Raw genomic sequence first — 14527 nt, 5'->3', positions numbered from 1 at the left:
TTTAACCCAGGCAGTTAATCTCTTTGGTTTCACACACAAACATGAAGATGCATGAACAGAGCTACACATCAACAAATGTAAAAGTAGAAACATGTTGAACTACGTTAGCTTTCATTTCTCTAACACTATTAACTATACATTTTCAATGTTCAAAGTCTTGAACAATGTCCATCATGGCAGGAGGTGAGATGTGCAAAAGAAACAAACTGTTTAAATAGGACCCTGCAGTGTGGATTTTACCTACAGACACTGATTTTTGTTCCCTTCAGGCAGATCCAGATTTGTTTTGATGAGTGATAATTCCATCTGAAAAAAAAAATCATGCCTCAGGCTATGACTAACAGGAGGAATACGGGCCAGGATTGTGTAGGCTCCAGTGGGAGTGGCCTGGGATTGCTTAACCTGTTTGCAGACAACACAGCGAGTATTTATGTGTGCTACATTTTCATTAACAACCCTACTGCTGACAGCTAAGCTGCTGGCAAGACACCACAGGCAAATCATGCACAAAAACATCACTTTAAGAGCTTCAGTTCTGTATTTACTAATAGAGTAGATATTTTTACTATTATTCTGACTGAGGTTTATGTAAGTGTTTGTCATGGAGCAAACTGGTACAAATTTTGAGTACCAAAATTGTTTGCCGGCATCCAGTAACAAGGTATACCATGGTTTGAAAAAGTCACAGTTTCAAAATCACAAAACAGATTCTATTCATCTATTTCATTTGTATTCATTTAAAAATAATAAAATCTAATTACTTTACCTTACTTAATAAAAGCTAACTTGCTGCCTCAAAAAACTAAAGTTTACAAAGCTTAAAAATGTTAGCAAGTTATACATCTTAAGCTAGCACCAATTGAGCCTATTATTGGCAGTAATTCCCTGATCCTTACATCAATGAATCATTTCACCCTCAGCTTGCTGAAAATGGAAATCCATCCTTGGAGCTGTGGAAACTAACCAGGTCAAACTTACGCCTAAACTGAAGCAACTCAAAACTGAAAATGTTTATTATTGTCAGAATATATTTTCACAATATATTTTTGATTCCACTTATCACGCTGTCAGGATCTCTTAATTGTCCATTCCAGAAAATAACAAAACGTTTGGAAATGATTGTGTTCAACATATGACAGAGGATCCACAGAGCAGCATATATTTATGGGCTTTCCCAACCAGTACTTACACATCAGAGATAAAACCTGTCCACACATGCTCTGTGATAACACACCAGCTTTACCACTGTGCTAAAAACATCTTTGTGATGCAGACACAAGCCCTCATCTTTACATTGGGATACGATGTTTAAAACCACAGACGCTCAAGACAGCTCTGGATCAGCAAGAAGAGTCCTCATGTATGAACACTGAAGACTGAATCCAAGCTGAAGGAATCTGGCTGAGGTTGGTTTTACAGCTATAGAAGCAGAGGTTTGCTCATAAATCCTCTGAGAAAGCTGCAGCTGAGACGTCACCGGGGACAATGACTCAGCACTGAGCAGCAGGACAAACACGCCGTGATTCACAGCATGTTGTTTGTCAGCTAACTGGAGTGCCAATCCAGACACAACAATACACAGAAACATACTGTTCATATGGAGGGTGCACAAGCTCCTGCTCTGAGACAGCCAGGAAGGGATAAGAGTTGAGAAATTCATCTCAGAAAAAAACAAAAACAAAACACATTCTGCAGAGCATCAAAACAAAATACACCCCTCCCATGAGAGGAGCTTCAAGAACAACGCCCCTGCTGCACCGTACACTCCTACACTGTGTGGTCAGGAGTGGATGACACATTTTTTTTGACCTGATGCCAATTTTAAGACTCATTCAATGTCAGTGTTATCTACATAGAGTCTGGTCTACAGCACAAACCAAAAATCAAAGACAGCTTCCTTTGATTCAGTATCAATGAGATCATTTCATCCAATTTCTTTTATGGCTTTTATTTCAACATGTGAATTTTTTTAAGAGCTTAAAATGTAATAATTGGGATATATGACAACATATTTGCATATTGGTACTGAAATTTGAGATGGAAAAAACACGCATCTGTAGTTTCATTAATTAATTGAGTTGTGCATTGACAAGGCGACTCCTCAGAATCATCACAGACTAATTGTGGTTTGGTTTTATAAAACAGAATGGCAGTAATTCAGAATCAATTTCTATTTCCAACCAGCAGCAATTTCAACCTGCAAGTTCAGTCTGTAATTATTAAATAATGTTATTCATTCCACATCTAAAACAAAAACTCACTAACATTTAGCGGAAGTTAATTTGGTCCGGTCAGGTGATGACTGGAGGGTTCTGATCCACAGTGAGGGCAGATCCCAACGGGACCGACTCCATTAACTCACTACCTCACTGAATGACTGCTGTAGTTTCTTCATTTGTTGTCCCATCACCTACAGCTCTTTACATCACATGAGCAAAGTTAGTCCTCTTCTGTAAACTTGTAGAAAATGGTGGATTTTAGACTATTTCTGAAAGTTGTTTTTTTTTTAAACCAGTTAAATCACTTCAGAGATTACTGGAAGGGAGTGTCTGGACAAAACAGACTTTAACTCAGTTTACAGTTTGATATTTCATTTAAGGTCTTTTAAAAGTTTTTGAAACATGTACATAGTATGTGACTGAGGCACAGATATGAATGATTCTGAACTGATATGCAACTATTTAAACATGATTATGTTTAAACTAATTTCGACAAATCCAGAAGGCTGAACTGTGAATGATGTAAGAACAGCACCAGGTCAGTTTACAGTAAACACACAACAGAGTCTCTAAGACGGCAGAACCAGAACCAGAACCAGAACCAGAAACCTGGTTTTCACACAGTCCTACATGGAGTAAAAACTCATTACAAAGTTTATTGAAACTTTTTCCTGTAAAGGATTAGAGAACTAATTGAGTTGTTGAGAAGTGAGCTCCTTTCTGTCAGGTCAGTGTGCCACAATCAGGATGGTTAACAATCAGCATAAACCAACCAGATTAAAATTTCATTCCAATCAAGTTGAATCTGATCAAAATATTCAGATCGGGGCATTCTTATGATGCATTTTTATTCTCATCTGCCAGTTATTCTGATTATTTACATCCATGTAAACATGCCTACATGTCCACACTCTAAAACAAGAACTAAACAAAGTCAGAAGGTCTCTCAGGAAAGCAGGGAGGATGTCTCTAACGTGAACGTGTGAACTGCTATTGGCATAAATGTCCACGTTTGGATAAGTACAGCGCTGGTGTTGTTCACCAAATGAGAGCAGTGAGGATTTCATGGGTGGAAATACGAAAGAGCTGTAAAAGAATGTAGCAGAGGATGATCCTTAGGGATTTTGCTTTAGTTACTGATGAAGTTAGAAGACTGTTCAGATGACGTAAAGCAAAAGGTCACGTGGGGAATTGGGGGGTGCACCCTGTTGCACAAGTAATTGATTTATCAACAGCCATATGAAATGTAATTAAACTGAATTATAAAATTTCTTAAGATTTCCCTCCTGGTTAGTGATAGTTAAGAGCTACTTAATAAATATGACAGAATAGGTTGAAGGACCTGGCTCAAGAGATATTTTGATGAAAACAGAAAGAAAAGATGTTAAGATTTTAATGACTGATTGAATTTATGGATCTTAAATTCCATAAATTTAAGATTTATGGAAACACCTACACTCTGAGCTGACTGGATCAGAATGTTCAAACTATTGACAACAGTTAGAGTAATCACTTAGCCAATGACAAATACAAACCTTTTGCAGTGATACGTTCTCAGTTTGGGCAAAAGTCAGTAAGACAGAAATAGATTCCCAAGAGAGCGGAGCTGAAACAATGGTGCTGGGAAGAGGATGACCTCTATTGTTTAACAAAGTAATCACTCCCTGCAAAACGCCGACCAGAGACCAGCGGAGACGTCAGTCAGGGCCAGAAGAGAATCCTTTAGGCAGCAGCAGGTACTAACGTCAGACCAAAATGTTGAACATGTTGGACTAGATTTAATGTGACTAAATAAACAGCAGGTGTAAATGGCAGCCTGGCTTCATCCCTGTTCTCTATTCACATTTTCTGTCCAAACTGAAAAAATTAAATAAAATTTAATAAACAATATTTTGAGGTTTTCAAAAATAAATATATTGCTTCTGATCACAATGAAATAAATCAAGTCATATGTTTCATATTTCATAATGGTTCTGAGTGAAAGAGACCAGCGCCGGCCTTGTGAGTGCCTGACTGGCATCAGTCACACATGACGCCTCTGGATGAACTGTTAGGTTGAAGTAAGTCAGGGTCGGCAGAAAAGTCTGAACTTTTCTAACCAGCTGGTTCTGGATAACCGGTCGGATAACTCACAGCTCCAGGTGGGAAAGGGGTACACATGGTCAGAAGGCGTCCCAACTCGTCTATACATGAGGAGTCGGGAGTGAGAATGTGTTGTTAGAGCAGTATGAGTACATTAGACTGCAGTCAGTGGAGCGGTTGGTGTAGAGTGTGTGCATTTCTGTCATGTTGGGGATGGAGGGGAATTCCAGGCTTCCATGACTCAGCCAGTAAATTAGTGACAAGAACAAGATTTATGTCCTCACACACAGTCAATTCCTTAAAATCTTCCCTTCCTTTCAGTTTATATTTAGATTTAAGTGTAAAATGACAGACTGAACTTCCAGAAGTTAAGACTGAAACCAGAACCTCTAAATATCTTGATCTGACAAAGTAGCAGCCAGCATAGATCACTTTGATTTGAACATTTTCCCACCCTGAGTGGGAAATTGTTCACCAGTGTGATGTTGGACAGGATGTCATCTTAACTTTATAACTACAGCCTTTCTGCAAGACAGCAGCACTGATAGTTTACTGATATCACTGGACTAGACATCTCCACAGTAAGAAATGACATTTCATCCTCAGTGCTATTTGTGAAGTTGATATTCAGACAACGGAAAAAAAGAAGAAAAACATTGCAACATGTAAATTAAGTCCAATTTTAGGTCTGTGTAATCTGTCCTTTAAACACTTGAGATTGAAACATCACCAAACATATCCAGCTGATCGATTGCTAAAGTACTAAAAAAATGGTTTACAACAACCTTAGGAAGTAGCTTTAGAACCCAGCCTTGCTTAAACTTCTCCCCAGCTCCAGTTTTCTCTCTGATGTTTTTCTTGCTCTTAATGATGTTGGTTCATTCACTCAGTCGATCTATTACTTGAATCCTAGCAAAAATATTTCAAAGTTCATAGTTGTAGTGTGATAAAAGGTGAAAAACTGTAAAGGGGATAAATACTTTTCTAAACGCTTGGCTTATTCAAACCAAAACAGTGAAATGGGTAAATCAGCATCAGTATCTCTTTAAGGTTTTTTCACAGGTCATTCACAAAAACGATGTGGGATCACCAACATGAAACGAATAACGATCCGACTACATGGACCTACTTGTCTCCACTCTGACTCTAAGAGTGGTACTGAAGGATGAGGAACAGCATGGTTGCCGGTCACAGCCAGCAGTGGAGCTCTGACAGAGCAGCAGCTGTGTGCCAACTCACTGGAATGCTATCCCATATTAATTACACACTAATTACTGGCGTGTAATTACTTGTTCCACTCACAGCAATCTACTCTGCAGTGGTTCTCTGTCTGCTACATTCCTGACTGTGTAGTTACCCTAAACACACAAACATGGAGGCAGGATGTGAACCACACAACTGAAGTCTCACAAACAATAGCAGGGAATGTCAGGGACTGTTAGCTACTCCCAGCTAGCCGAAGCTTTTCTCTTAGACTCGCGTTCGCCTCTCCTGCCCTTTGGCCATTAAATCTGTATTTCTCTCTACCATGTTACTGAGTCAGCAGAAACACACACACACACACGCACACACACACTGAATACCCTCCACCCCCATCTGTCCCATTCTGTCTTTAGTTTCTCACTTTTCCAGAGTAATAAACCCATCTAGTTGCACCTCCGACCTCCTCCTTTGGATGGTCTCTCCTTTCCATATTTTCCATTTTACCTTCATTTAACATCATTGTTAGTTCGGCTGTCGATCTTCTCTCTGTAACTTAACCTTTACTAAGAATGGGAGGAGTTTTTAACTTTATGTTCCTTCACATTCCACTACAGCACAGTCAAAGTACACACACACACACACACACACACACACACACACAAGCACGCACACCCTGCTGAGAGCCAACAAAAGGTAGGAATCCACAGAGAAAAAAAGTTAACTCCAGTTTCTCTCCCTCCTCCCCGTCTTTTTTCCCCCTCAGCTCCCTCCACCCCCGCCTCCGTTCAGACAGAGCTGAGGTATAACAGGTCCTGCTCAAATCCTCAAATGCTAAACCAATAACAAGCAGTCAAACACCAAGGAAAGAAAAAAAACCCTGAGGAAGCAGTGATTTTCCACATACACACACACACACACGCGCGCGTGCACCCACACACACTCACCAAATAGTTCATTTTATCCCTGGAGCTGTGAGCTAGATGGTGTAATTCCAGGACAGGACTTTCTCAGTCCCTGGGAGACACTTAGATCCTGAAGGAAGATCCTCAAGTTCCCCCCCGAAAACCCCTTCAGCTTTTCCCCTCCTGCCTCCTCCCTCTTTCTTTTTCCTCTCCGTAGCTCCTTTAGTCTGGTTCTGTCTTCTTTTCAGCACTCAAGCAGATCCCGATGCATCCTGCTACTTCCTGATCTCACACAACAAGAATGAGAGTGCTGCGTGGCCCATCTACCAGCCCCCTGCTGCCCCTTCCTTCTCCCCTGTTCACTCGTACCTCTGCGGGAGGAAAAGAAGGAGGAGAGAGGAACCCGACACGTCACTTCCTCTCAGATCCTGGTATCCCCTGTCTACCCTGGTCATTTGAGCTCTTATCATGCAAATGGCTTTGCCCTCCCAATGTCCCCACTGCTCCTTCTCTTTCTCCCCCTGGCTGTGAGAGACCGTCAGTGCACTGTCGACGTTTTGCCCAGCAAACACAGCAAACACAGCAAACATGTCACATCATTTTACCAGCCTGAGGCCTGATAAAAATCAACTGGATGTAAAAGCACCACAAACAGAAACCTGCTGCAGAAATCGTAGAGAGACCAGCATTTCCCATATTCCTGCAGGTTTCAGTGGTGAAAAGCAGAACTGGTCTGAGATCCTGACCACAATATGTTTCTCTATGTGTTTAAATTATTTGTATAAAGTGACTCCTGAAAGAATCACAATGCTTGACTTTCTTTGCATTTTGTTATATGTAACTCAAACTGAAAAATAATCTTTAAACAACAAAATGAACAGAATAGATCACAATGCCAAACAAAAAATTTCAGGTCGAGGTATAAACCTATATAAAAAATAAAAATTCAACAAAATACATACTTAGCTAGTTTACACATTCTAAAATCTTGAGCCTCTGAAAACATGGTTCTCTTGGTTTTTGGGGGATTTTCTCTCAGCCTTCTCTCTGGGCTCAGGATCAGTCAGGTTGAATGGGCAGAAAAAGCAGGTTATATTTTCAGGTGCACAGATGGATTTAAGTCTGTGTGACTGTGATCTATATCTGGCTGCTATCATCTTAAAATATGTTTGGAGTCCAGCCTAGAAATGGACTAATCAGTGCAGATAATAACTGTATTCGTTCTGACTTGACAATCTGTAAGAAGTCGCCAGGTAATGTTTAATCAAACTGACCTTTGCTTTTCAACGCAGAGTTTTTTGCCTCTCTACCATAAACCCCTGATTGGTGGATGGAATTTATGGATCTAAAGGTGAGTTCTTCTCTAGGTATGGGAAACACCTACACTCTGAGCTGACTGTATCAGAATGTGAAGTTAGTGAAGTTTAACTGTATGGGTGGTTCTCCTTTCTCTCCGCTCCAATGACTATTGTGTTGGTGGTCACCTCTGACCAAGGCCGTCTTCCTTTTCCAGTAAGAGAGACCACAGTGTTCGGTGCTGCTGGACTTGGTTCTTATTCTTCCACAGATTTCTGCTTTGACACAAGTTAAAGAGACTTACAGGACGTTCCTCTGACTCCATTGTTTGGTTTCTGCTCTGATGTAAAGTGTTGACTGTGAGACCGTATCAGGACAAACGTCCCATTCAAAATGATATCCAATCAACTGAACATGATAAAGGTGGATAGTTTCAGAAACATCTCAAGTATGGATGTAAGATGTACCTGACCTCACTTCTTCATTCAAAAGGGTGTGAATACTTTTGTCTCTATGATATTAAATGCTCACTTTTTTTTTTATGAATTTACAAAGTGCCTGAAAATATGTATTCACTTTGTCATTACAGTGTCCTATAGCAACTATTCTGAAATCAGATGAAAAACAAGTCTTTATGTTAACAAAATATAGGAAAAATTTATACTTTTGGGTGTTACAGTAAATATAACATATTTTCAAAAGTAACATTTTAAACACATTTACATTTTGTTAAAGCAACCATGTTTTGCTTAAAATGGTTTGAAGATCCAATATCTTGACCCAACTCTGTTAATAGAAACTGAAACTGTCACTGGAAAACATCAAGTCAAAAAAAAAAAAAAAAAAAAAAAAAGATTAAAAAGAAACAAAGTATAAAAAACTGACTAAACAGTATATCGGCCTCGTACAGTCAGCTGTGTTAATGAGTTTTTAATAATTACCATAATTACCTATATTTGTAAATGAGTCCCAGATCTTACCAAATGAATAAGGTATAGAAATGAACATGACTGATTTTATTTAGGCCATAACTGGACTCTACATATTGCAAAGGGAACTATCCAGAAGATGAATTATAACCTTTTTATATTTGTAGTTCCTCAAAATTGAAGATGTGAAATGAAGTTATACAAGTAAATACCACTTTTTGATTTGTCACCAAGTTAGTTTTAAGATGTTTAAGGTGAAATCGTAGACTCCAGCGCTTCATCTATGTAGTCAGTTCATCAAGAAAGAAGCTACTTTCAGAGCAGTAGAGCGCTTTTTAGCTAGTCTGTAGCATTTATGTGAAAGTGAACCATGAGTGAGCTGGAGGCTCACTTTCTGCTCTGCCTGATGGTGTAGCTTCAGGCAGAAGTGATTGTGCTGGATTTACTGAAAAAAGTGAACAAGCTATCAATGTTTCCATATTTTTTGTCAGTAACTGTTTCGATCAAATATGTTTTAGTAGTTTCTAGTTCAGAAAAGGTAGGCTTGAGTTGTTGATTTAGTCATTTCAACATATTCAGATTTATAAGTTAACTGAAGATTTTACAGTGTACTTGCAAATTTCACTGACTGCATTTAAAAAGTTGAATAATTAATACAAGGCTCAGTTTTGCTTAATCCACTTGACAGAATTAAGTTTCCTTGGATTTTCCTTTTCATGTAACAAAATAAGGAAGCCCTTTAAACTAAGAACAGTCTTGCTTGATAAGCATAAAAATTTAGGCAAGCAGTTGCATAATTTATTTAAATAGATGCAGCAGAATATTTTTATCAAAGCCAAGATATTTATCATTAGGGGTAAATTTTAGACACATGAAGTTGGATGGTGTTGATTATTTTCACTTTCTTAAACCCTGACTCTGAAATATGAACAATGTTTGGTAGATAAATGACACAGAGATGCATTTTGGAAAATAACCCCCCCAGTTAAGCAGCCACCGCTGCCTGGGATCCATGTCGACAACAGCTCTATTATGTCTGGTCCTTACTGCACGATTGCCAACTATCCACAAGATCATACCACACACCTACACACACTGCCCCACAGCCCTCCACTTCAAACTGACCTCAACACACACCAACACTGTGCAGAACAAAACAACACAACTCTGCAAGATGTAGGTCAGGGACAATCTGAACATGGTAATGTTCTCTGCAGGGAGGCAGCACTTGTTCTGTCTCAGTTCAGATGAAGGACATCTTCACTCAACACTGCCATCTTTCTGTGTGCCGGACAATTTTTTTTGTTTAAGCTTTAAAAACAGCGGTGGCTGATGAACGTTTCTGATCAGCCTTCCTCCAGTCTTCCTCTCTCCCTGTTCAGAGCTGCTGCCGCCCGGCGTCAGACCTCAGCAAACTTTTACATTTCTGGTTGACAGCACTGCCTTAATCGACTGAGAGGAAGGAGAATCCTGCCAAAAGTTGTAATTCCACACAGGTGAGGGAATTTGAGTCTTAAAGCTTTTTGCTTGACAAAAAATAATGGAACTTGTGTAATCACTTTTTCCAAGAAAAATCTTTTTTACACATATAAATTCTTATGCATGGATGCACAAAGATAAAATTTCATACGTTTCAGTTTAGTAGGTGGTAAAGTGCATTTGCAACTACACATTCATAAGCACAACATTACATATTTAGATACTCGTGGACACATCGGAAATTCTCAGACATTTTATTTCATAAGGCTATAAAACTCAAATCACAGGTTGCTGTGGTGGCACAGGGGTAAAGCACAACCCAGGTAATCAGGCCTTGGTCCTCGATGCGCCGTCACAGGTACTGATGATTACTGCATGTCTTCCCCCTCTGTTATTACCCACTTTGCTGTTTGACCTCTCTCAAATAAAGGCCACTGGAGTCATTAAAAACCTCGAGTCACAACTACATGGTCTGATTTACAAGGACAAAATATATGACTGGAATTTGTGTCTATAGTAGAGAGAGCTGCATGGTTCAAGTGGGTTATGAACAGCAAAGCAGCCACCAAGCATCACTGTAATATTGAACTAGAGTTCTTTTTCTGAGCTGTTTCAGGTTTTGCAGCAGATGTAAATCTGACCAAAACGTTCCACTTAAATAGAATTTAAATAGCTCAGTTTTTGTTACTCGCCATATCAATCAATGGCTATAAATTTACATCGAGTATTGCTGAGGAAGCAGTGTAGTAAAAGAAATATTGCCACCCGAAGGTTGTGGTTTCCCATCACTTCAACTTTATGTTTTTAAAAATGTTTGCTTAAAAATAGCAATAAACTCAAAATGATGCTGTATTGCAGAGATTTGTTGATTTTGCGTGAATTTTTGCAATCACTGAATCACAAAAAACTGGTGGGACTGAAACTTTCACAGGCACTGCAATGAAAATCCTCTGTCCGCTCCACTGAATGAGGTCAAAAAATGTTTCCTTAGCTGATAACGGCACACAGCATATTTCTCTCTTCACTCTTCTCTGATGGTTACTTTGAACTTTGATCTGCGCCATGTCTAGATGCCTAAATGCACTCAGCTATGTGATTGGCTGATTTGCTATTTTGGTTAACAAGGAATTAAAAGGCGTAGCTAAAAGCAACCAGTAAGCTTACGTTTTGTGTCTACTAGAGTTTAAAAAGTTTGGCAAATGCATTTTCTTTACATTTTTCATGCATGTTTCCTGAAGCTAAAACCTTCTGCTGCTTACTGCCTGTGATAGTTTAGTGTCATATCTATATTGTTCTCTGAACATGAACGGCCATATTTATGATTCCACAGATTTCTTTGTACCATAAATGTCATGAAAGAAGCATTGTACATGACAGGCATCTGGGATCATTTCACTCCAGCTTGCATGCCTAAGGTCAACAGTCTTTACCAGAGCAATCTCCTTTATCATGGGACTCAGTTCACTGCACAGTAGAAACCATTCAGATGTGGTTGGGTCAATATGATGAAACATGTCACTGTACAGTACCAAAGGCCTGCTGTGAAAAGCTAATTAACTGTGTTCAGCAAGTGGTCAAATCTGGAACAGTTTTCCTTAATGTATTTAGATCGCTGATAATGACAATAAAAAACTGACAAATCTGGAGCATTTAAAGCTCAGAAAAACATTCTATTCTCTCTATTCTAGTCACTTTCTATTCTGTAACAACATTTTAAAGAAGCTTAGCTGACTGCAATCAGTTTTCACCACTGTTCCTCCACTAGAGCCAAAAAATGGGAGTAAAATAAGTTGTGCTTTTTCTTCTGCATCAGAAGCATCACTAAAGCTACATCTTCATGCTGGAACTCGCCCTTAAGTCACCATCAAAGTGGATTCACTCTCAACTCTGTATCAGTGGCATTAAAATAATTACTGTTCACATTAATATTATTGTTATAGCTGCTAAAGGCAGTGCTGCTGTGGAAATCCAAAAGAAACAAAAGTATAAATGAAAGACATATCATGACATAAATAATAGCACCATGACTGCATCCCTTTCCTCATACTCTGTATTGCAAACAGAAATTCTAGGAAAATAAAAAAATCTCTGGTTGTTCCTCATTCTCACTGCCGCCTCCCTTACAAAAAAATCCCATGAAAATCACATGTGGTTCACACAAATTTTACATGTGAATGATGTGAATTACATGTGAAAGCACATGAATACGTGTGATTTTGGAACGTTTCGTGGTAAAATCACATGTGATTCACGTGAACATCACATGTGATCACACGTGATTTTCATGTGATCACATGTGGAAATGTGTGACTCACATGTGATTTTACCACAAAACGTTCCAAAATCACACGTATTCATGTGCTTTCACATGTGATTCACATCATTCACATGTAAAATTTGTGTGAACCACATGTGATTTTCATGGGATTTTTTTGTAAGGGCTATCAAACACTCCAGAAAGGAAAACTGAAGTCACCTACCAATGTGCCACAACCAGCTGATCCAATGTAAGATGGTAGAGAAATGTTAATGTCTGACAGTGAAAGTTGAAGCTGAAGTTGTCCTATGACCTGCACGGTTTGGGTTTTTCACCTTGAAAAGCTGTGAGTTCATGCTAAAACTGTTTTAAATCACTTCACCATTTTAGAAAACCAACAGAATCTATTAATGAACACAGCCACAGCCTACTATTATTATGCAAAAAAGTTGTGAAATAAAATATATTTGATGGTACATATAGTTTCCACAGAGATGTCTCAGTCATGAATATGTATCCATCACCTCCCCATCAGGCTCTGATCAGTGTGCAGCTGTGCAGCTCGCCTCAACTTCTAACAATGAATTCAGGATGTAGAGAAACAAAGCAAACCTGTAAGGTCAATATTAGTTCTCTAAACACACCTCATTTACTTACAGAGGACATAAAGCATTACAACGTAACAACAGCATACGCACAATACAGAAATTCAACTTTTTTCAGTCAGAAAGGATTCTGGGAGCTGCAACAAATAGTTCTTTTAAGGATATAGTGTATGGAGGAAGTAATGTTTTCACTTATGCATGTTTTAACAGCTTTCACAGCATCCCAAGCAATAAATATTACACTGAAGCTGTTTAGTGACATTTTAAACACAACAACGGTGTCAGTCTTAAAAGTATTAATTTACTCTGAAGCACCAGTCCATGCAGCTGGCGGTGAGGGAGAAGCACACGTCACACGGCCCTCACTGGGTTCTGGATGAAGCACTTTTTGAAAGTATTGTGTCGTTTTAAGTCCAGTCCTGTTGCCCTGGACCAAAACGTCTGTGGCTCTTTCTACATGGAGTCTCTATGTTCTCTCTGTTCTCTGTGGCTTTTCTCCTGCTCTCAGGTTTAAATCTGTTGAGCATGTGGTTGTCTGTCCTGTGTTGCCCTACGATGCAGTGGTAACATGCAGGACGCACCCACCCAGGATATTGCTGTCATAGAACAAATCCTTTTACCATAAAAAAAAAAAAAGACACTGGATCACAAAACTTCCCAGTTATCTTTTTTATTCAATAATTTGCCATTTAGTTTTACAGCTTTAAAAATATTAATCTTGTATTTTCCTCATACCACTCATTAATGTGGGGCCTTATGTACAGTTTATTATGGTGGAGCTCACCATGGAGCTCAATATCCCCCTACATAATATGGTGCAAACTTAGGATATTAATTACGGTCTGTTTTAACTATATTTTGAGAAAATGTGTAGCTGGACACATAATGACCAGACTCCACTCATCTTTATTTTTATTTACAGAAAAAGCAGATCATTAGTTATTGTTGGAACTGTGTGTACATTTTGTTATGGTCAAGTAAATGTCCACTGATGGATCTTTATGTTTGAAGTTTGAGCCTCTAAAGGCTGGTTTCCATTTTCTCACTAGTTTAAAGTTTTTAGTTTTTATTCAATGTGTTTGCTTGAAGATGTAAAGTTTTTACTAATCATGATATCTCACAACTTTACAGTGGCACTTGAAAGATAAAGTATAAATGTTTCTTATGAAATAAACATTGTGCTGGGCTTTGTGTACATGCCTCAGCTCGAACTTATTTAACGTTCCTTAAAGTTAAAGTTCTTAAAGTTAAATATTTGCTGCCTGTTTTGTTTGACTGGTTTTAACCTTCTCTAAAGTGATGGCAGATTACAATTATTGAGTTCTATCAAGTAATCCACTAAGGACTGACTGGGAAGGACTAAAACATATGAAGCTGAACTGATTTTAATGATCAAATGCTTGGTGGTAATTACTTTGAGGTTTATGAATCTATAAACACTCTCTGGGACACTCTCTACAGCTGAGATTTGCTTAGACTTCATGTTCTGTGCTGCTCATCTTTCTGAGGACCGGTTCCCTCCGCCTCCCCCAGCCTGACGCCCAAGATAAAACCA

The 14527-nt window shown here is 38.8% G+C and overlaps 1 protein-coding gene across 3 annotated transcripts in view; it reads right to left on the bottom strand.

Moving 5' to 3' along the window:
• Nucleotides 1–14527, bottom strand: part of bcar1 (BCAR1 scaffold protein, Cas family member) — a 43353-nt gene that overhangs the window by 21737 nt on the left and 7089 nt on the right. The window contains exon 1 of one of the 3 annotated variants that reach the window (XM_044124084.1): nucleotides 6449–6800. The exons of the other annotated variants lie outside the window; for them this stretch is intronic. Coding sequence (XP_043980019.1) covers nucleotides 6449–6460 — 12 coding nt within the window. The 5' untranslated portion in view covers nucleotides 6461–6800. Of the gene's footprint in view, nucleotides 1–6448; nucleotides 6801–14527 lie in introns of those variants that run through there. 3 annotated transcript variants of the gene reach the window in all.

Source organism: Gambusia affinis, linkage group LG08 (genome assembly GCF_019740435.1).
Source record: "Gambusia affinis linkage group LG08, SWU_Gaff_1.0, whole genome shotgun sequence".
Taxonomy (NCBI): domain Eukaryota; kingdom Metazoa; phylum Chordata; class Actinopteri; order Cyprinodontiformes; family Poeciliidae; genus Gambusia; species Gambusia affinis.
The sequence above is the reverse complement of the archived record's forward strand: the minus strand, read 5'-3'. Positions and strand labels throughout refer to the sequence as shown.